At 48.5% G+C, this 23,808-nt stretch overlaps 1 protein-coding gene across 7 annotated transcripts in view; it reads right to left on the reverse strand.

Annotated features, from left to right (window-relative positions):
* Positions 1 to 23,808, reverse strand: part of inpp4b (inositol polyphosphate-4-phosphatase type II B) — a 74,376-nt gene that overhangs the window by 5,374 nt on the left and 45,194 nt on the right. For all 7 annotated transcript variants that reach the window (XM_048999727.1, XM_048999734.1, XM_048999728.1 and 4 more), the window contains 11 exons: positions 21,438 to 21,546; positions 17,084 to 17,267; positions 13,599 to 13,817; positions 12,275 to 12,446; positions 10,788 to 10,960; positions 9,550 to 9,673; positions 8,227 to 8,353; positions 7,959 to 8,099; positions 7,209 to 7,306; positions 5,115 to 5,227; positions 3,096 to 3,250 (listed from right to left, as the gene is read on the reverse strand). In XM_048999727.1, coding sequence (XP_048855684.1) covers positions 3,096 to 3,250; positions 5,115 to 5,227; positions 7,209 to 7,306; positions 7,959 to 8,099; positions 8,227 to 8,353; positions 9,550 to 9,673; positions 10,788 to 10,960; positions 12,275 to 12,446; positions 13,599 to 13,817; positions 17,084 to 17,267; positions 21,438 to 21,546 — 1,615 coding nt within the window. The remainder of the gene's footprint in view (positions 1 to 3,095; positions 3,251 to 5,114; positions 5,228 to 7,208; positions 7,307 to 7,958; positions 8,100 to 8,226; positions 8,354 to 9,549; positions 9,674 to 10,787; positions 10,961 to 12,274; positions 12,447 to 13,598; positions 13,818 to 17,083; positions 17,268 to 21,437; positions 21,547 to 23,808) is intronic.

Genomic DNA, 23,808 nt, shown 5'->3' on the forward strand with positions numbered 1-23,808 from the left:
CTTCCACACCAAACTCACCCAGCCATGTCTTTATGGCCCTTGCTTTGTGCACTGGGACACAGTCATGCTGGGACAGAAAAGGGACGTCCTCGTACTGGTCCCACAGAGTTGGAAGCATAGAATCATCCAAAATGTCTTGGTATGCTGAAGCAATAAGAGTTCCCTTCACTGGAACTAAGGGGCCAAGCCCAACCCCTGAAAAACAACCCCATACCATTACCCCCCAATTGCAATAATACCACTTACAGTTGACCGTGAAATATCTAGTAAGGAAGAAATTTCATGAACTGGCTTATCGCAAAGGTGGACTCCTATGACAGTGCTACGCATGAATTCACTGAGCAATTCAGAACGACTCAGTCTTTCGCAAATGTTTGTAAACCTGACTGCATGGCAAGGTGCTTGATTTTATACACCTGTGGCAAAAGTTCTGAATGCAATACTTGAATGCAATTACTGAGAGGTGTGTCCTAATACTAGTCCATTTCATTTGTGTCCGAAATTTGAGTATTTTATTTTAAAGGTTTATCATCTAATCACGCTGTTGGCTGCCAGACTCTGCCTGCACCTTGACATGAGCGTGAATAACCTGTTTACCATAAACAAACAGCTGCACCTTGTACCACAGCACAAATTATAAAACAGCGAGTGCCATTAAGGGGTGATTTCACGACGCGTTAACGACCGCTCGGGCAGCCGGTCAAGGTCGCTGAACTCTAGAAAAAAAAACAAGGGCTGCATGCCAACTAAATTTGCACTTTTTAGACAGGTAGTGTGACGGACGCCTATGTTCAACCTTGCCAAGTCATAGGACCAGCTAAGGGCTCAGGTGTTTTGCTTCACGCCTGAGAAGAATTACCGTAAACTCTAAACAGGCTTTCCCGCCATACTAATGGTGGCCTTAATCAGTATAGCACCGTTTCCAAGCCCCCAAAGCAACTCCCTCCGAAAAATACACCTTGTAGGACAACATTTGTTTTCTTGTTACAATCATTTCAGTTCTACAAAGCAAAAACCGCTTAGTCTTCACCTTCTAGCTCTGACTTCTTTTGAACTCCGTTGTGCTCTCAAAAGCTGCGCCGTGGTTTCACTGGCATGGTTCCTGCACGTCGCAGCTAAACACAAGCCGATCACGCCCCGGATCACAGGCAGAGTCGACACAACCCTGCAGATACAGACCTGGTGAGAGAATAGCTCACCCGGATGACCTTTGCATGTCCCAAGCACTGGTAGAGGATGGTTCTGAGCAGAGCAATGTTAATACCCTTTGGGTGGGAGGATGGACACGCAAGGGGGACCTTCGACGGGCACGAACATTGGCCAGAGATTCCGACAGAAGAAAAGGTCAGGAGACATTAACAACAGAAAACACCTGAGGAACACAAGGAGGATCTTGCTGCTTCACCCAGAAAGACCTCTAGTCTGTTTATTTACCCAAAGTTACAGTATATTGTCAAAAGTATTGGGAAACCTGCCTTTAATGACATCCCATTCTTTATATATATGCTTTAATATGGAGTTGGTCCATCTTTTGCAGCTATAACAGCTTTAACTCTTCTGGGAAGGCTATCCAGAAGGTTTAGGGGTGTGTTTATGGGAATTTTTGACTATCCTTCCAGGAGAGCATTTGTGAGGTCAGGCGCTGATGTAGGATGAGAAGGCCTGGCTCTCAGTCTCCACTCTAATTCATCCCAAAGGTCTTCTGTCGGGTTGAGGTCAGGGCTCTGTGCAGGACAGTCAAGTTCCTCCACACCAGACTCACTCATCCATGTCTTTATGAACCTTGCTTTGTGTACTGATGCACAGTCATGTTGGAACAGGAAGGGGCCATCCCCAAACTGTTTCCACGAAGTTAGAAGCATGCAATTGTCCAAAATGGCTTTGAATGCTGCAGCATTAAGAGTTCCTTTCACTGGATCTAAGGGGCCAAGCCCAACCCCTGAAAAACAACCCCGTACCATTACCCCCCCTCTACCAAACTTTACACTTGGCACGATGCAGTCAGGCAAGTACCGTTCTCCTGGCAACTGCCAAAGCCAAACTCATCCATTGGATTGCCAGACAGAGAAGCGCGATTTGTCACTCCAGAGAACATGTCTCCACTGCTCTAGAGTCCAGTAATGGCTTGCTTTATACCACTGCATCCAACACTTTGCATTGCACTTGGAGATGTAAGGCTTAGATGCAACTGCTTGGCCATGGAGACCTATTCCATGAAGATCTATGCGCAATATTCTTGAGCTACTCTGAAGGCCACATGAAGTGTGGAGGTCTGTAGCTATTGCCTCTGCAGACAGTTGGCAGCTTCTGCACACCGTGTGCCTCAGCATGCGCTGTCCCCGCTCCGTGATGTTACGTGACCTACCACTTCATGGCTGAGCTGCTGTTGTTCCCTATTGCTTCTACTTTGTTATAATACCACTAACAGTTGGCTGTGGAATATTTAGCAGCTAGGAAATTTCACAAAAGGACTTATTGTACAGGTGACATCCTATCACGGTACCACGCTTGAGTTCCTGAGAGTGACTCATTTGTTCGCAAATGACTGTAGAAGCATTGTGGTCTGCATGCCTGGGTGCTTGATTTTACACACCGGTGGCTATGGAAGTGATTGGAACATGAGTTCAATAATTTGGTAGTGTTTCCCAATACTTTTGGCAATATAGTGTATAATGAAGGGAATGCAAACGAAAAACAAACAAACAAAAGGATTACTCCCTGTGACTCGCGTTTTTTGGACAGTTGTGCCCCCCCAAGTCAAAACAGAACATGACGCCACTCTCCTCACACCGCTGGCAATACACAAACCTGCCACCCAGTTGTTGTCATAACGCCCTCTGCCAGAACATTAAGTGGAATGTCAACATAGGCACTTACACAACCATATCAGCTCCGATGCATCCACAATAAACTCAAGTGCCATGCGATGAAAGCGAAAGTGCAGCAATGGAGGGGAATGAAGCACGTGAAACTGGCACAGGGCCACTGCTTTTTAAAGGCCCATTATGAGGTGTGCGGTGGGACGGCCCATGGAGGTCATGTGATCTGTGGGTCACATGTCTTACAGGAAGCCTGCGGGAGGGAGATAAGATTACCTGCGCATACAGTCCAGGGCCCGAAGGAAGTGCTCCTTACTGAGATGGTGCTCATCCCGCAGCAGAGCGCACTGCTCCAGCGTGACCGACATGGACGTCCTGTCTTTGGCGCTCTTGCAGCTGGTGAAGCGGATGCCGTTCATTCGCCGGCAGATCTAGATAAAGATCACAGCGCGTTGAAATGTAACGTTCTTATCTAGGATCTCGGCGTCCTGTTTTCCCCTCTGTGTCTCGCGCGCACAGCTGCGCCGAACCGCTTCTGCTGTCCTCCCAGGTACTTTCGAAATGTTCAAAACAGGAACGGCAGCATCCATTAACCTTACCATTTCATAAGGGGGGGGGGAGACGCGGACAGTCCTTAAAATCTCTGACCAGAACCTCAATTTTCAGTAGAAAGGTTTGTTATTTTTTTCTATTCTTTTCGTAACTCGAAAAGTCGATTTGGGGTGGGCTGCCCCCCTCCCCGGTACACTGGGTCAAAAGGCAGCCCCCAAACCTCAGGAGCCCCATGCAAAAGTGTGGTTTGAGTTGCGGTAGGCAGCGTACAAAGACTCCACGCGAAGCGATGTACAGAGAAAACCGTCAAATCCACTTAGATGAAGTTCAAACCACGATTTAGGGAGATTGTGATCATTCCTGCTCCACTTAAGTAGCACGTGAGAAACTTTGACAAACAATGTGGCAAATTGTTGAGGTTAGAGCTCCATGCCGCATCGGAGCAAAGTGCAGTTTGGTTTGGAGTGGCTCTAGCCTAAGTGAGCTCACTGGGTTGAAAATAACCACCCCAATGCATTTCAAAAGACTTTATGCAAAGCCCAGTATAATGTCCATCTGCCCCAAGCCTGGCTCATTTTGATACGTTTCACAGTGATGGGAAATTCTGGTACCAGAGCGCTAATACCGTGACCCATCACAGAGTAACACTGCTAATGAGTCATCTGGGCTTAACGATAATAATTGCTGCTGATTCCGGAAAGGTCCAGCATCGGTTCGGCACTGAGTTTTTCTTGTCAGCTCTGTGGGGGGGGGGGGGGGGGGGGCACCGTAAATAACCGGTGATTTACAGCACAGGCTGCAAGAGAGCAAAGTATTTACTGAAATGTAAACTGACAGTGATGTGATGAACTGAGAAACCTGTTGTGGGGGGGTGTTCAGTTAGGTATTTTTAACATGTTCCTGTTCTCACTTATGCCCATATCCGCATGGGGGGGGGGGGAACTTCACAGAAAGGAAAACTAACCTCACAAATTCCCTACACAGAAGCTTGGCACATTCACTCAAAACCCATTTCACATCCCAAACAATTAAACTGCTTCAATTATTCAGACGGCACCATAAAACAAATCGATCACACATCTCCTGTTATATAGTCCCACATGGGAAGCAGTGCTTTGATGAGAAGCCTAATTTCGTAGCCGCGTAACAGACGCCAGCACAAGAAGCTGTAAAAGGCATTAATGGGGTTTCGCGAAGGGCACAGGACATCCATTTTCAGGCACCGCGACTGGCACCCCAAGCTGCTCTATATCCCCAAACCACCCAGGAGCCAACTTCACAACCGCAACCATCCCGCACAAAGGCTGGTGTCATTAATCTTCAAAAAACACTGTCACGACTTGCTCCGACCATAATCGCTTAATGAAGAGGTATTTGTGAGATTGTTGCGCAACGATGACTTGTCCGCACACAGCGGGCGTCCGATTCGCGACGCGATCACAGCTGACCTGATTTCAGCCGCCTATGGCTTGGCCCGCCTCAGTTTGACTTAGATACGCCAGTCAACAAGTGACGTCCCCAAATGTCGATGCAGGTTTTACTTTAGCTACCTGCATGGGTCGGCTTCCCGTAAGTCACATGACCTCTGTGGCCCGCTGCCCGGAGAAGGAAACATCTTCATTTTCAATCCCGCATTTTCAAAACAAACACGCCATCGGAATCTCTTGACGTCGCAATCACGAGTGCGGAACACGCCTTGTTTTCAGACTTTAATGAGCTATCGCCTGGCATCGGCTGCCTTACCGCTCCTGCCAGCCATAAGATCTCCACATTCTTTCGTTTCTTTGTCCCCACGTTCTGTCCCAGAGTCTCCAGTAAATCTTTCAAGTCGGTCTGCGTTTGGAAACAAGGTAAACCTGCAGGAGGACAAAGACATGTTCAGCCACATACCACCAGCCACATCCTCAAACTGTTTCTCTATTTGTAGCTGCTAAACCAACTGCACCGGCTAATGAAGGTATTAAATGCAACCCCATTTCCAAAAGTTGCAACACTCGCTGCGTAAAATGTAAATAAAAGCAGAATGCAATGATTTGCAAATCATATAAACCTACATTCAACTGAAAATAGAACAAAGACCGCATAAGAAATGCTGTGTGTGGCCTGGGACCGGAAGGTTGCTGGTTCCAGCCTGGCCTCAGCATGTCTGTGGCTAAGCAAGGTCCTTAATCCCCCCCAGCTCCCTGGGTGTCACCCTGGGTGGCTGCCCTTCGTGGCCAGCTTGCTTTCACCCGCAGAGTGCAAGTCGGGGGAGGCGTAATGAGAATTCTCCCATGGGAATCAATTATTATTACTAATGTATGCTGAATTTGAATTTGATGCCAGCAATAGATTTGCGAAAAAGTTGTGACGGGGCAACAAAAGACAGGAAAAGTCGTGTGATGCTAAAAACAAAACACCAGGTTGAATATCTCACAAGTAATCAGGTTAACTGGCAACAGGGCAGTGAGATGACTGGGTATGAAAAGAGCCTCCCAGAGAGGTAGAGTCTCTCTGCAGTGAAGATCAGAGGATCTTCACCACAGATCACCACTCTGTGACAGACTGCATGAGCAAATTGTGCAACAATTTAAGTATAATGTTCCTCCTAGGAGAATGGATTGCAAAAAAAACTGGGAATTTCATGATCTACGGTACAAAAAAATCCTTAAAAGATTCAGAGAATCCGGAAAAATCTCAATTCAAGGGACAAGGCCAAAAACCAATACTGGACAGCTGCAATCTTTGGGTCTTCAGGCGGCACTGCATTAAAAACAGACACGATTCTATAGCGGAAATCACTGCATGGGCTCAGGAACGCTTCCGAGAACCACTGTCTGCGAACACAGTTTGTCGCTGCATCCATAAACGCAGGATGAAACTCTACCATGCAAAGAAGAAACCGTATCTAAACACGATCCAGAAACGCCGCCGACTTCTCTGGGCCCCGAGTTCATTTAAGATGGACTGAGGCAAGATGTGGTCTGATGGATCGAAATTTGAAATTCTTTTTGGAAATTAGGGACATCATGCCGTCCAAGCTAAAAACAGGGGGAACCATCCAGCTTGGTATCAGCGGACCGTTAAAAAGCCAGCATCCGTGATGGTATGGGGGCGCATTAGTGCCCATGGCTTGGGTAGCCTGCACGTCTGGGAAGGCACCATTAATGCTGAATGATATATACAGGCTCTGGAGCAACTTATGCTGCCATCCAGACAACGTCTTTATCAGAGGAGGCCTTGTGTATTTCAGCAAGAAGATGCCGAACCACATTCTGCGGGTATTACAACAGCACGGCTCCATTGTAGAAGAGTCCCGCTGCTAGACCGGCCTGCCTGCAGTGCAGACCTGTTACCCATTGAACACATCTGCAGCATCATGAAACAAAAGATACAACAAAGGAGACCCCGAACCGCTGATCGATAGAAATCGGAAAATCAGACAAGAATGGGACAACATTTCACTTCCAAAACTCCAACAGCTGATCCCCTCAGTTCCCAAAAGTTTACAGTGTGTTGTTAAAAGAAGAGGTGATGTAAAACAGCTGTAAATCTGCCCGTCTCACCTTCTTTGAAACATGTTGCTGGGATCAAATTCAAACTGAGCAAATATTTGTCATAAAACAATAAAATTTCCCAGTTTCAACATTTGATCTGTTGTCTTTGCTCCAATTTCAAATAAATATGGGTTTATGTGATTTTTAAATCACTGCATTCTGTGCAGTGAACATTCATCTCACGCATCGTCCCAGTCCTTTTGGAAACGGTGCAGTGTTGCTTAAGGAAGGTGACAGCTAGGTAACTTGTATCTTCACCAATAATTTGCAGTTAACCATGACGTTGGGACCGACTACTTACATTCCAATGGCACCTTGTCGCTTAGGGACTTGTAGTAGCCATCTAAAATCTCAAAGTTTTTCACGTTTATGCGTTCCTGTAAAGAAATGTCGCCAAACCTGGACAAAGGCATTACAATTAGCACTCTATTTTCTATGCAATATTTTGTCACTTAACATTTCTGACGATCATAAACCTGTCATGTGACATTCCAGTAGTATTATTAACAAGGTGGCGTTCATTAAAAACTAACAACACTGGATTTGGTATAGGGTTAGTTTCTGCATGACTAATTGTGTATGACTAATTAATGTAAAAAAATAAAATCGCACAGATATTTTTGGCTTTTGGGTGTATGAGGAAATATTTATGACTCGAGTATGACTCAAGTATCTCCTCACCAAACAATATGACCAAGAACTCTGCACTCGCTGCTAAATTTCGTTCAAAACATGTATTGAACGATTTGCGGCCCGACGGAACATCTACATCACTGAAATCTGTGGCGTCTTTGTGATATCAGCAGACTCGTTTCAGTCTTGCGTATTATAAAGTGGCTTGAAATTAACTGAAACATTAATCTGTTAGGTCCGCATACATCCTTAACTGAATAACAAACAATTTTTTTACCATCCAAGTTAAGTTCGGTAAAACCGATCTTCAAGGTCTTGAATGGTGGGGGGGGGGGGGGGGGGTAGGTGCCTAAACTGTCAAGCTGAAATAGGATTCCCTGGCGTTACTGAGGAAGACATCCAATCAGCTGTATCGTACCTTTCTGCAATTGTCTGTTGTTCATTTATACCGACGTTAAAGAGCACAGGAAACACTTGTAAGGGCTTTCCATCTTTAATCTCATTGGGTAACGCCTGGAACATGTTGGGCGGTAATGGCACTTCCACAGTGTAGTGGTCCCTGGAACGAAGTGGGAAGGACGTTAGGGTTCACCAACCCGTGTTGAGCATGCATGCTACCGGTGTGTTGCGGCAGAATTTACTCCACTTTTTGCGGAGAATAATGCGATGGCTGGGTGAGGTCTTACCGCCTGCCGAGGATAAGAGGCTGCAAGTAAGCGGGGTTGTCCGACACGGCCTCCGTGATCCTGAACGCGACTCCTCGCAGGTCCGAAATGCCCACCTCCATGTCTTCCAGCATGCCGATCTCCTCACCTGGGCAGCGGGGGGGGGGGAGACAGAAGACTTCTCAGAAGATCTAACATGGGATCAAGCATGGGATGTTTCACAGTGGCCCCAAGCTGTATGCAAGATCAGGGGCAATAAATGAAAAGCTAATCTCCAGATCTCACTCAGGACATGGGATACGTGGACAGGATATATCGGTTATTACGAACCATTTCTGTGCACTTAGTGAGTTTTGAACACCTAATGAAAATTCTGTTGGATTACATGACTGCTGGGTAAGTTTTGGTTCATATCATGAAGAAACTTGACTTTAGGTCACTGGCGTGACACACACACACACACACACACCGAAGAAATTGACTGACAGAGTTTTGGAAATGTGCTCTTCAATTCCACTATCCCTTTCATAACCTGTATGGCAACTTAGTTATAACGGAACATTAATGCGGACTGGGGATGACTCTTAGAAAGAAGAGGATTATGGGTGTGTTTCGGTAAGGATTATTTAGTCACTTAACGACAGTGCAGTGCAAAAGCCGTAGGCAGTGACAAAAAAAAAGATGTTTAAATGATCGTCATGTTGGTGTTAAGACTATGATGATATACCTGTCAAACAGAATCTGCTTCGCCATTTCAAAACCTCTGTGAATATTGCACCAGTATTGGCAATAATTACCCAGCACACCTTGCTTGGCTGATTAATACCACACTGAATTATTTAATGAATCGATTAATTATTTGAACTGGTGGGGAAATTTGACAAACATATAAAATGGCTGCAGAGCCCCTAAGGGGGAATTTAAGGGATTGCGGTGCGGTTTATTTAGCTATACAGCAAGACAACTTTCTGGAAAGCAGATAAAAATTCTTGTTTATTTTTTATTGTGTTACTGTTACTTTGCATATATCATAATGTTAAATTGCGTTTCTTTCTGAGCAAACACAATTTCTACCAAGATATAGCCTTAAACATGTTCTTTGACTTGCACAGTACTGTATACAGGACTGAAAGCTCACAGAAATTTTCCTGGTAATTATTTATCCACAGGTACACGCCCCATTGTTTCCATTTCATTTTCAGCTGCACTGTCCTTTGTATTAGGCAATATCTTTTATTGTCCTATAAACATAAGAGGTTCCAGGAACCCTCCCCCAGAATATTTTTGGGTCGTTGGAGACGGCGACTTGGGTCATTGAGGAGTTCGACGGTGGAGGCCACCCACTGTAGGTGCTGAGGAGACTCTCGAACTGAGCCACCAGGCCCACGACGTGTAGCTGCTGCAGGAAACCTTTGTCCTCCACGCCGGCGTAGAGCCTCATGAGGAAGCCGCAGGTCAGGGCGGCGAGCTGGGGGGGGGGGGGAAGGGAGGCCAATTACAAGCCGCCAACTGTGTCCAGGCCAAAAATGGAAAATATAGGCATCCCCAGGGCACATCTTGGAGTGTTTATATGGCCCATTTAATCGCTTGCATCATAACCGGTTTCCCCGGGCGGTCATGTGACCTGGGCTGAGCGGCCATGATAATCTCACAGAGGTTCTTCCTCCTAAAGACGCCCACGTGTCACACACACACACACACACACACACACACACACACACACCAAATGCTCGATCTACTTTCACAATGAACTCTTGCTGTTTCCAGGAACACCAACACAACCCAGTGTAACAACAAACGCCTCAAAAAGCTGTTAACACAGGGAGGATGGAAATGAAAAGGCGAACTTTCACCCTTTTATGACACTTTTTAAGACAAATATATCCAAATGTTTCACTCCAGGCTTTACGTCACGGCTTCTGCTCAATACAGCTATCAATCCTCACATTACCTACAAGCAAACTTAAAAATGTTCATATCACCTCTGACAGCTAGCAAACTGCAGTTGCGGTTGTATGCTTTACACAGTGCAAAGTTGGCTCTGACACAACATTAACCGTGAGTGGCATCTGCGTTACACTGTTAGGTTGCTCTGACACGAGCGCCCCCTAATGGTCAAGCAGAGACATCACAACCAAGTTCATATTTTGCTTTGCTGCATGGCGCACGGTCCACCTTTTTAAACCCATGGATACAGCTGTATACTAAAGCAATTCACAGCAAGAAAAACAAACCAACTGCACAAGTAAGACACCGAGGAAAGACATGATACGTGCTACACTCTGATATTTTTGACATCCAATTACTCACTCACAAGCGACCACACGCCGTGAGCAGGATTAGGAAAAGCCTGACAAACAGACAAGCGTTCGCCAGACATTTAAGGAAGCATCCAGACCGGTCCCATGTTTAATTGCCCAAGAAACCGCAGGTCAAATGACTGATGATGCAGCAAGACTCCTGCAAAACATCATGCATGGAAGGCTTGAAAATTCAGCATTTGTTACTACAGAAAATATAAAACAAAACCGGGAACCCAGTCCAAGTAAAAACAACTGGATGCAGGGTGGGGGGGTACCCACCGCCTGACTGAAGACCACGTCCCGCCTCTGTTTCAGCAGTAGGCCTTGCGGGATGCTGCACACTGCCTCCTGCAGCAGCACAAATGTCATGGACTTCCTAGCACGGTCCGCCACTTCTGTCACGCAGCTCTTCAGCACGTCCACCAGGGGGCGCAGCTGCTCGTGCCAGTCCCCTGGAAAACAAAGAGCACAGCGCCCCCTGCAGTCAGCTCCCAGAACAGACAGCGAAAGAGTTGTTTTCTACAGGTCGGCACCCGTCCAGGATTTTCCAGGACCGCCCCCAGATTTATGTAATGTGTCCTGGAAAAAATGAATTTCATTCTGAGACACGGAATGTCCCTATCAAATTCCCTATCACTCAGAGCGAAACTAACCTTTGGAACGCTGTTGCTGTGCACCATATTTTTCGTCAATAACTAGATTCAGGGTTCAAAGTTAATGCTTAACTTCCACGGGACCAGAGTTTCAAACCAAGATATGCAGGGGGACAATAATAATTATAACTAAGCACTTTATTTACTCTAAACTGAGAAGCGCGTTGCTCTGCTATTCATCTTCCAAACACTAGAGGGGGACAGTGAGTCACCACCAGGCGGCACAACTGGGAGGAATTGCACGCAAGGCAGAAAGAATACGAGAAAATGCAAGGGAACGCGTCAGCCCGCAGGATGGTGGGGGGCAGGGAGTCACCGCACTGTCCCAAGCCTGGCTGCTGTAAATAAAAATAATAAAAAATAAAAACAAATGTTGGTGTTTTAAAAGTTATGGAGTAGACTGAAGCTGCAGTGCTGAGTCCATTTCCAGTTAGTCTATATATCCCACTTAAGAGAAACTGAGATATTACTCCCTTTTACATATAGTTATTAAATATTAATGGAATCTGTAATTAGCTGATGATTTATTTCAGGACATTAGCAATACAAATTATTTTTTAATGACAATGATGTAGCCAGTATAGAGTGATTATGCTACAATAACCAGAAGAGGAGACGCCAGAGAGCAGCATTAACATTAATATAAGTAGCCACTAGGTGGCAGTCTACTCCACATAATCGTGCTATTTAGTTTTACACGTACTGCTGAATCGTTAGAAAGGCCGTTTTCTTAAAAAGCTCTAGAACGGCTGACTAAGCACTCTTCTGTCGTCGTAACAGTTCGCTGCACAGGTTGACCGACACCTCAAATTTTACTGTAAAATAGAAGCTTCGGAGAAAGCAGGAAGAGTGAAAAAAAACAGCAACTCGCTCTGTACAAGCCCATGGGGCGGAGAGACAGCATACTGCTAACCCGCCGCCTGCTGTCCGTGACCGTAACAAACCCCCCGGCACCCCTCTCCGCCTGAACGTTCGCACGTGTCGTCGCCGCACCTTACATGGCCCCCCAGGGATTACTCTGCCTAGCCTCCGCGTCTCCAACTCTGATTGGCAGCTGGAAGCCAACGACGTGAAATATGGGGAAAACCCAAGGAAAAGGAAACTGCGGCTTACCAGGGCACAGAGGGGGCGTGGCCTCAGTCGGGCCCGCCTCCGATGGCACCGCCTCCAATGGTTCCGCCTCCGATGGCACCTCCTCTGTGTCGTTGCCATGGCTCTCCCGTATCCGGTCCACCATGGCGATGATGCAGTTCAGGGCCTTGGCGACGTTAGCCCACACCCTGTCCTAGAGCATCCAGAGATAGGGCAGCGGTTAAGCCCCGCCCCCTCTGCTGCCGCATCCCCCCCCGCCCTCCCCCTCAAACACTCAGGCCCTTCGGCTGTCAGCATGACCCTCATCTGTCCCGGATGGAGCCACACCAAGTCCTATTTGAAATTAAAAGTAGCCATCAGCTTCTATTTAAATCAGTGGCTCTGATCCAGTCACTGCCAATGCATGGTAACTTATCCCAATTCATGGTAATTTATCCAAAAAGCATTTCTCTCATCAGTACAACACAAGCATGTAAATACTTTCAGTTGTCATGTCAGACAACTGGGACAGAAGACCTCTCAAAAACAAATATGACAGATTTATTTGAAATTTTATGTCAGAGGCAGTTAACTTTATTGACAGCCGGTCGTGCTGACAGAACATCGCTAACAGCGCTCCTACCTTTTATTCAGATTCTGAATGCTGCCTTTCAGTTTACATGCAGAAACAGAGAGTGAGCTGATGCTGACTGCCATTTGCACAATAGACATTTGCACTGTTTTTACAATAGTGGCATATCGTTGTCCATCCATCCATCCATCCATTTTCCAAACCGCTTATCTTACTGGGTCGCGGGGGGTCCGGAGCTTATCCCGCAAGCAATGGGCATGAGGCAGGGAACAACCCAGGATGGGGGGCCAGCCCATCACAGGGCACACTCATGCACCATTCACACACACATGCACACCTACGGGCAATGTAGCAACTCCAATTAGCCTCAGCATGTTTTTGGACTGTGGGGGGGAAACCGGAGTACCCGGAGGAAACCCCACGACAACATGGGGAGAACATGCAAACTCCATACACATGTGACCCAGGCGGAGACTCGAACCCGGGTCCCAGAGGTGTGAGGCAACAGTGCTAACCACTGCGCATATCGTTGTACAATCTTTATTTATTTCTTTGTACAATTCTTATTTACTCAGTTTAATTTTATTGCTGATTTTTTTCTTGTACGTACTTGTTGTCTACCCTTACATATGTTATCCTTGTTGCATTTATTTCGACCTAAATCTTCCTTTGCTGTACTTACCCCTTTCCCCCTCAAGGGCATCAATAAAATTCTATCCCATCCTAACTTATCTAATCTTATCTTATCAGACAGAAGGGTTAGCTTAAACTTGCCCATTCCTCCTCGTCGTACTCAGAGTGGTGGGGTATGGAGTCCTGGGCTTTCTGAGAGGCGGGGCTGTCTGCTGTGGGTGGGGTCTCACTTCCAGGCCCGCCCACATTGTTACAGACTGGGGGGCCCAGCTTGGTGACGTAGCTGGGGCGTGCGGCGTGCAGTGCCAGGAGGGCTGTCTTCACCAGCTCGTCCTTCAGGGCGTGCACGAACTGCTCCGTCTGCAGTGTGGCGGGGGGTGGGGGGTGGGGAGGAGCGAGAGAGGGATTCAGATGCTGCCATCGGCTGATTGGGTTGGCACGGTGATAAGGAGGGCCCCCCCCCTGCTGCAAAACAGGTAACAAAACAGGTCTGCAAACTTACAGCCCATTCACTGGCAACATCTGAAGGAAGCCAAACCTGATTGGATGACAGGGCTACCCAAGAGGGATAACTACAAAAATCTACCACTGGAACCAATCCAAAGACCCAATGCTGATTCTGTTGACAGTTACGTTTCTCTGACCAATAACCCTGCAGCACCATACCCCACCCTGCTCCCCTGGATCCCAAAGGTAACCTGGGGTCAGCTGAGGCCCCACTGCTATTTAAACTGAGCGGAAACACATTGGGGGGGTTAGGAAGAAGCCTGAGGTGATGAAATTGAGGGTCAAGTTGTGCTGTGCCTACAAGCAGCAGCGATGACAACAGGACCTTCACACCATGAACAGGTCATGACAAGTCGCGAAAAGCACCAAACCCATGTGGCTTTGATGCTCACTCACACCACCAGATGTGATCCTAGAGTACGGCATATAAACAAACCCGATAGTGCCATTTAAAAAACGTAAATAATGAATATGTTGGTGTAATTTCCATAAGTGACTGCCTGGGATTACTGAAATCAGCCTCCAGGCTGGAAAACATTCAGCCAAAAATAATCATATTTATATTATTTATATTGTATGAATAAATAATAAATCTTACAAAATTTATTGTGAGGAAAACATTAATAAATATCCCAATAAATTATTTTCTTTTATTATTGAATGCAACTAATTATATTAAACAAAATCCACAATATTAAACACAATCCACCCTTTCAATTATTAACTGAAACGATTTAGCAGGTATTTTTAGCTGGTATTTTTGGCAGGTATTTTTTATCTAACAAACAGCCTGTATGGGATAAACAATGGCAGACGGACAGATGGATATTTTTATCTGAAGCAGAGCACATAGTTTGCGATTTTACTCTTACGATTCGAAAACCACTCCGGTTTCCCCCCACAGTCCAAAAACATGCTGAGGCTAATTGGAGTTGCTAAATTGCCCGTAGGTGTGTATGTGTGTGTGTGAATGGTGTGTGAGTGTGCCCTGCGATGGGCTGGCCCTCCATCCTGGGTTGTTCCCTGCCTCGTGTCCATTGCTTCCGGGATAGGCTCCGGACCCCCCGTGATCCAGCAGGATAAGCGGTTTGGAATATGGATGGATGGATGGATGGATTCGAAAACCTCAACCGTGGTATTATAAAAACCTTGCTCTTGCTGGTAAGGGGGGGCAGGGCAGGGGGTCACAAGTCCAGGGAGGCCAGCAGCCACTATTGTTGTCCCTGTGGAAGATTTCCCATAATCCCAAGTTGACTCAGTGAACCGCTATCAGGCTCTAATGGACGTTCGTTTCACTACCCACACGCCCAGCCACCAGTTTCCCTCTGGAGTAGGCGAGATTTACATCACTGCTGTAATTATTTCCAACTTTATTAACAAAAAGACAGCTTGGAGCTCTGGGGCCTCCTATTATTTTATGCCTGGCAAATATTCGAACAGCCTGTAAAAGCCGAAGGACCCCAGGTGAGCATGCAGTTGAGCGGTTGAGTGCGGTTTGTATCCATGACTAATCCATAGCCAGGCTACCCTAACGACCAAGAATGAGATCCCTGGGACCAAGTGCAGTGTCGGTGCCAAAAGAAGATACTTAAATCACCGCCCCCGAAAAGAGCTTCGGAACCACAGTCTAGTTCCGGAATCCATTGGGATCGAGTCCACTCTCCCCAACCCCTAACACAAACCCAAATGCTGCACAGCTCCAACTTAAGCCCAGCTTGCCGTCTCCCAGATTTCCCTTCACAGTTCACATTTATCTCATTTTACCTTTGCATTGCTGCTACTTGTTGAGCTACTGTGCGTGCATGGGTGCATCCCGGGCGGGTGCCGGCCCGCCCCACATAACTGGCTGCCCTTTACATCCCAGTTCACTGTAATTAGCAGCTCCGCTCCTGCCTGGTCCTTGATAAAAGCGCTGAGATTCCAGGGAAGGGAGTGAATCCCTAACAGAAGGGCTGCAGGCGGCTCTCCTCTCGCCCTGCTGTTTCAGCCGCTAATGTTCTGACACCTCAGGACTGGCGTTCCGCTTTGCAGCATCCCTGGGTGCTTCTCCCCCACAACCCAGGGCCCCTTGGCCACCTGCTGGACTGCGGGCGAATCCCCGAAGGCGAAACAGCCAGCCCCCCCCGCAACAAGCAGGCACGGCCCCCTCCCAACCGAGCTTCCAATCAAACGCCACGGAGCTGACCGGCCCATCCCCACCACTTCTTTAATCAGGGCGCCAGGGCGACTGCCACGAAACGAATGTACCAATTAAGCCAGCTGATTGGGCTCTATTCCGCGGTGGCGAGAACAATCTCAGTGAGCAGATTGCAATCTGACAGCACCAGATGCAATTCATTAATTACGCCGATAAAACAAAGTCTATAAACCCGTGGCGGCTGCAATTTATCTAGTTACTTTGGCATTTAGCGACCAATCACGGGACGGGCCCACACAGGGTGCTATTAACCACCTCGACCCCAACCCCCAACCCCCCACCCCACAACGACCGACCCCCGCTGGTCACGTTAAGCAATTTCAGTTTCAATTTCAACTCCTAACCCTACAGAGCGGAATTAGCATAATGCATTCATAACGCGGACCCGACCCGATCGGGGAACCCGCTCGGAGATTAGTGCGGAGATCCGTGCTCCTGATGAGAGGATGCCGGTTCAGCTTGAGGTTCAAGAGGCGTCGAAAAGCCCCAGCGTGGAAGGATCCAGGCAGTGTTTTCTGACACAGCCTGAGAATGCTGATTCTAGCAGCTTCTTCCTGTGCCGAAGTGACTTCCATTCCATTGTAAAGTAACTATTTGAGTGTAATAAGCTATGGATGGCAATGAAAATTGGCCACTGGCGGGTTGCTGTGTCTGGGAGCCCCTCTCAAAAAGTCACGTCAGACCCCCACCCAGATGCTTCGAAAACCAAATAAACAGCTAGTGAATAGAGTCACATAATGTTAGTTAGCAATTCTGGTTAGCAGAACACACTTCTTCAGCTTCTCCTAAATATGGAGTGCCAGTATTTAATATTCCTTGCAGTAACTATTTATGGCCAGCAGGGGCATGGTTAGAGTGGTAATAAACAAGGGGAATGGTTAGTCCGTGGTTGACTCCCATGTTAAACTCAGGCATGACTCACCTTGTCGGACAGTGTCTGCAGCGCCTCCTTCAGGCGGTCGCGAGATTGCTGCTGGGCAGATTCTAGAAGGCGGTCAGCCAGGCTGGAGATGAGGGGGTACAGCTGGCCAATGCTGGTGAGAACCTGGCGGGCTTTGCCTGTGTCCTCGGGGGAGTAGTAGATGCACTGGTATGCCGTGCTGAAGCTGAAATGGTGGGGGGGGGGGGGGGGGTTGTCATTCAATTGCGGACCCAGCATCTACGCCACTCTGCGCCTTCCTTCCCATCTCTGAAGCTGAATTTTATTTTTTTTTGGAGGGGGGGGGGGGGGGGGGCGGTTCAGCTGCTTTAAACCATAACTAATGCAACAGTGACTAAAAACAGACATGCCCCCCCACTGAGAGCAGCAGAAACGGGACTGGGAGTGTGTGGGGGGGGGGCTGCGTCCCGCATAAGGACGTACGCAGGAGTGTTTTACAAGCTGAGAATTTCCCCTGGTGGCGCACAGAAGGGATCGAGTTTTGCATCTGTGGAATTCACACCCGATTCACACTGCACTGGGGCCTGCAGTACCACAGGTGTCCAGCAGGGGGAGCAGCTCAGCAGGTGGTGCACAGCATGGAGGTTAAGTAACCTGAACTGCTGATTAAACATCTGCCAGTTCAGGATCTCGGTAAAGAGAGGAAGACGTAGTTTTTTATACTATTTTACTTACCTGTCAGCCAGGCTGTGTCCTTCATGAGATTAACAGTTAGAGTAACTTAACTAACCAGTCAGGCAGATCTGAAAACTACTTAAATTCGGACTTACTTACGACTTATTCTTTCATGAATAACTTGATGTACATGTTTACAAATCAATTAGGGTTTCCCTTAATCCCCTTAAAACCCATCTGGTGTATTTCATATATTTTATATACTCCTTTATTAGACATATCAGCAACTGGGACACCGTCATCTTGGTAACTAATTCCACTCGAGGCGGCCATTTTTTTATTGCCATGTGACCCGTAGTCACTATGTTCTTGTTCTTGAATAAACCGGATGTGTAGTGCCTTCCTGCCCTGCCCAGGCCCCATGAGACTGATGGAAGTGGTAATTAGCAGCACTTGTGGCCAATTTAAAAAAAAAATGAAAACACCCTTTTAGGGCAGGGCGCGCCAGGGTAATCTCTCACGCGTGCCGCCTGCCATCGTCAGCACCGAACACCCTCTGGCAGGTACAACAAAAACCCAAACGTGCCCCATTAACGAGAGTGAGGGCGTCTGCAAATTGAATCGAACCGCGGCACTCACATGACGCCTTAAATCCCGGCCCTGTGCTTGCAAACCCACCCTCCCTGGCCACTCCAATTCAACGATAATCAAAGCCTTCACTGCGGAAACCCTGTACTCTAGTAAAATATTTATTATATACATTCACTCTTCTGTTTTTACCACTGTTCTCAAGAGATATTAACTGCCGTGGAGTGGGTCACTTTTAGGAAACTGAAAGCTAAGAAGTATTTTGTGTGATCCGGAAATGAGAGTGACACAAGCTTTATTTTGATTTATGTTACATGAGACATAAAAACGTGGAAAAATGGAAGAAAGATGAAAGAGGGCTGTGGGAATGAGAGTAAGGTTATGGGGCTGGTTTACTAGGAGGCCGTCCTCCACGGACCCCTTCCCAGAATGCACCAGTATGGCGCCATCGTGCCTGTTCCTGTTGCTTTAATCTCTGTGCCGGCTGGCAGCCAGGCCCAGCCCTGGCCCCGTCCCCGACTGCCTAGCATGTGCCTACAGAGGGGAGCTTTTGGATGGTGTAAGCCTCTCGACTGTGACAGGCGGCCGGGACAGCCCAACTCAAGCCAGGGACCTAGAACGAGCAAACATGGCATGCGGACGGACTGCTGAGAGAGGTTTGCGCAGGTGCGCATTCTGGGAAAGCTAACTCTCTCCGGGCTTCGCAGTTAATTCCAACAACAAACATTTTTTCACGTTAATTTTGACGGAGTGCCTTCAATGCCCAGTCAACCGGATAAACCGGTCCTTAGATACAATATCAAGCAACATCTCTTGACTAAATTCACATAAAACGTCATTCACTGTTCTCTCTTTCGGCATCCACCGTGATCGTAGTTTTGATCCACGCGAAATGTTCAATCCCGCCGTGGGATTCGACATCTCAGGATCCGTAAACTGGAAGGGGCACAGCTAAGCCGGCAAACGCGCTAAAATATTTCCCCATTCTCTTCTCCCCGCAGGAACGACCAATAGGAATAGATCGTGAAAAATGCGAGGAACAGAAGAGCCATGAATTACCGTTTCATTAACCCGGTCATCTGAAGCGCATGACTAATTAAGAACAGGAGGTTCATATCCATTCTGAACATAGCGAGCTTAAGCATGACGGTGAAACACCGCAGGAGGCCCCACCCTGGATTTGAAAGGAAAACCGCTAAGCTACTAGCTGTCATCGTCACCCACGAAGCTGCCTGGCCCGCAGATGCTGATATTTGACCCCTGAGGCAGCAACAGGAAACAGCAGCTTGATCTGCGTGCCGAAGCTGCAGCTACTTCCTGCCACCAAAAAGGCTTCGAAAATAAAATAAACTCTAAATTCCTGACAGGAAAGCATCCGAGTGCTTTTTCTCCGCTCTCAGTCTTTGACTCTAGTCAACTTGTTTCTGTCTATATTTTTCTTTAAAACACACACACACACACACACACACACACACACACACACACACACACACACAGAGCTAACAAAAAAAACCACAGGGACTTATTTTGTTTTCAACAGCTTCAGCAGGAATAACATCCATCCGCCAGACTTTAAAACGCTATGAAGCCCTAATCTCTGGCCAAGCATTTGCAGAATTCCTACCTTAATGCAAAAGCCCCTCATCGTGGAGAAACCCCGCCATGTGAGCTGACTTTATTGAAGACCCTCGATGATGAAGGGAACCTTATTATGGTCAGATTATCACATTCCTCCTATTAAAACAACGTCTCCAGGGTTCAATTAAGAGCAAACGAGAAATTAAGGGCTTCACCAGAGCGACACCCGGATTAACGGAGGAGAAATGGCCGCAGCCCGGCCACAAAGGCATCCCACAGGGTGTGGGAGCCGGATAACCCTCAGAGGGGAGCGTCAGTGAAGCTGGCTGGGTCCTCGGCAGCTGCCAAATAATGGATCCGAGGTCACCTCAGTCGGATATCTCAGGAACAAAGGCCAGCCTGTCGACGGCAGGTCGACAGTGGCCCAAATGCGCTAGGCCACACCTCTCTCACCACTACTATCCAATCAAAAGAGAGCGCCTCCCACCAGTTCCGACAGAATCCGGCAGAGTCAGGCAATGCAACCTCTGCTCCAATAAAGAGGGATGCGACTGTAATTCTTTTTTTCCAAACGACGTGGTGTCGTCCCCCGCCGGGGGTAAATTGAGCCATCGTGCCAGATCCCCGAGTCAAGGAAAACCGCAGAGCAGACGGGAGGGGCCGCAGACAGCTTCCGCGGGATCCCCACCCGCTAACGAGGGCTCCGCGCCCCCCCACCCCCCGCCGCTCCCCAAATCACAGAGGCCCAATAAACCGTGACGCACTAATTAGCTGCCTCTATCCACTAGGGCGGTGGCATGGGCGGAAATTAAAAAGGCAGGATTCAAGGAGAGTGGGCGTTAATAAAAGGTGATGCGTCAAATGGGGGGGGGGGGGCAACATCCCGGGGTGTGGAGATGGCAACACTGGAATGTTGTGGGCTTGAATACCATGGCTGGCAGTTATTGTATTGCTGAGCAAGTGTCATGGAGGGCAAGACAGAAAATAAAAGCATTCCTATGTACTGCTGCATAAGCAGAAGGCGCTGAAATTAACCACATTATTACTATTATTCTCATTTCTGTCTGCAATTATTCTTAACTGACTTGACTTCAAGCTTCCTCTACTTACAAAATTAAAGATGCGTACAGAAGCTTTAAGAGGAAAATACGAAGCTGGCCGTTTATTCTTTAATAAGTTGTGTCCCTTGAATCATAGGCGCGGGGTGTGAACTGCAGCGATGCAGGCGATCTGGAGTCTCATGCGGGCGCGTGGGAAAGGAGCACGTTCTCTAGCGGCAGGATGGAAGGTTCCGTCGCCATGACCATTTGTGATAGACGGTGTGGCTAAGTGAACAATGGCTCGCCTTGGGCTAAGAGACTCGCAGGGATTCCCTCCGGTGGTCTGATGCACGTCAAAGGGCCACCGATGCATTTGATCGTGCATTGCAGGGAGAGTGGCTGCAGGCCATTTTTACCCAACATGGCTTTGTAGGAAGCTTTATACCATCGTATCTCAGGCTTTACCGGAATAAAGACGTCAGTCAGCAGGGGGCGCCGGCGAGACACGCACTTACTTCCTCTTCTCTGCCTCGTATCGACTGAGCAGCTTCTGCAGGCCGCCGTTTTTGAAGCCCTGGGAGTGGGCGGCCGGGGCCCCCACCGTGATGATGTCATACATGGCGTCTGTGGGGAGACAGGACAGATTGAGTACCCCCACCCATCCAAATCTCCTTCACACAATGTTCCCCTATCACATATTCTTTGCTGTGGGGGGGGGGGGGTGCAGTGTGGACATCCTGAGGCAGGTGGGTGCTACATGACAAGCCCTTGATTGACAAAATAAAACAAACGTCCCCATGCCAGGCCAGGCTGCAGACCACACCCCCAGGCCAGACAGAAGACCACACCCCCAGGCCAGACAGAAGACCACACCCCCAGGCCAGACAGAAGACCACACCCCCAGGCCAGACAGAAGACCACACCCCCAGGCCAGACAGAAGACCACACCCCCAGGCCAGACAGAAGACCACACCCCCAGGCCAGACAGAAGACCACACCTACCAGACCCTTCATGCCAGCAAGCAGATCCCTTCTTACAGTCTTACAGTCATTATACAGCTGAGGCTTCCTGAGAATACCGGGATTTGGGGGGGGGGTGGGGGTTTTGGAGGAGCTGTTGGCCCCGGTGAACCCGGTTTACAAGTAAGATTTCGACCTCAGCAACCCAGGGACTGAGGCCACTCTGCGCTCTTTGGAGGTGCAACTGAAAGGGTAAAAATCAGCTAAATGAGACGTCTTTTCTGTCCCCTTTGTGATTGGCTGACATAGAGACAGGGAAGTTTCAGGAAGTCCTGCCTCTGGGGACGCGTGACAGCAATTAAAGACCTTCCCATGCCGGAAAGTGGGGGCGTCATGCGGAGACGTGTGTCCCAGAGGCCGCGCCTCCGTCTCCAGTGCTAACGACCCCCCCGTCACGAGGCGCTAACAGCTGCCGTCAAGGTGACCAGCTTCTTAAACTGAGCCCTAATTGGTTTCTTCCACAGCGGCGGAAAAATAAACCCAGAGGCAGCGTATGTGGGCAGGAGGGATCATGTGGGCAGGAGGGATCATGTGGTCAGGAGGGATCATGTGGTCAGGAGGGATCATGTGGTCAGGAGGGATCCCGCAAGCGTGCCGGAGCAGGCGAGAGTGTGCGTGGGCGAGCGGGGCCGGCAAAACACACCAAAAAGACGTCCTGATCGGACCCCGGGATTCCCGAGTGCCGACCGTCCTGGAGATTTTATTTTGTTTTGTTATTTCACTTTTATAAGCTTTTATCTGTAACAAAGTACATTTTTGAGAAAGCAGGGTCAGCCCACCCCTGGAGAATCTGGGGGGGTTAAGGGCCCTGCTCAGGGGCCCGATGGTGAAATCACCCTGCCGGCCTGGGGATTTGAACCCGCGACCTTCTGATCACAGGTGCGGAGTCCTCACTGAACCGCAAAAAAAAGGAATGAACTGAAAATGCATGATAACTCGAAATAATTCATACTTAACCCGTTGGCGAGTTTTGTTTGAATAAGATAAAGTGTACGTTACACTCTCAAAATGCTTCCTGGGGGTTATGAAGCCGTGCAGGAGACCCCTTTGTTACCATCACTCGGAAGAGCAGATGGGAATTTCGATGAATAAACACTCTTCCGTGGGGGTCTCCGTTACTCTGTACACCTTCACATATCCAACACAATAAACAGAATTTCCTCTGTGTAAAAGTCGGCACTTGTTGAGGTGACGAGACTGGATGCCGGCGGGTTTACGCGCTAAAATGAGACGAGATAAGAAAAGGGCAGGCAGACCGCAAAGGTCGATCCGTTTGGCTCTCTACCGATTCCGCTGCCTGCGATGCCGGCATCTGACAGGCCGCCGAGAACGTCTTTGGTGCGGAAAATGTTAGCAGCCAAAACAAAAGTGGGGAAAAGGTTATAGTCACTATTTATACGGCAAAAGCGTCAGTTTGTGACTGGGAGGAACGTACCGGCGTCCCCTAGTGTCCAAAAAACACAAGGGGCATTGCACCCTCTCTCCACAGCGAACCGTCTCTGACGCGTACATGCCTCCTCGGTTTAAGGATGCAATAACCGAGAGGGCTTGTGGGCGGGGCTACATCTGCAGAGTGGCATTCTGGGAGAAATCGGGGCTGAGAGGGGCTCCTTTAAACTGCGGGGGGCGACTTTGGCGCGGCTCGGTTATCCCGTCCTTCTTTGTTAGCGTTTAGCCACTGGCTCCCCAGAGAGCCCTCGCTAACCGCATTAGCTGGCTGCCTCCACCGCGTCAGGAGCGAAGGGGGAGGGGGGTGGACTCCGCATGGCTGGAACTCCTAAACTGTCTGTCTCACTTACCCCGGAGCACAGCGCCTGAGCGCACTGCGGCTCTCACTCACGGACGCGCACCCGCGCTGACGGCCTG

This window comes from Brienomyrus brachyistius, unplaced genomic scaffold (genome assembly GCF_023856365.1).
Source record: "Brienomyrus brachyistius isolate T26 unplaced genomic scaffold, BBRACH_0.4 scaffold47, whole genome shotgun sequence".
Taxonomy (NCBI): Eukaryota; Metazoa; Chordata; class Actinopteri; order Osteoglossiformes; family Mormyridae; genus Brienomyrus; species Brienomyrus brachyistius.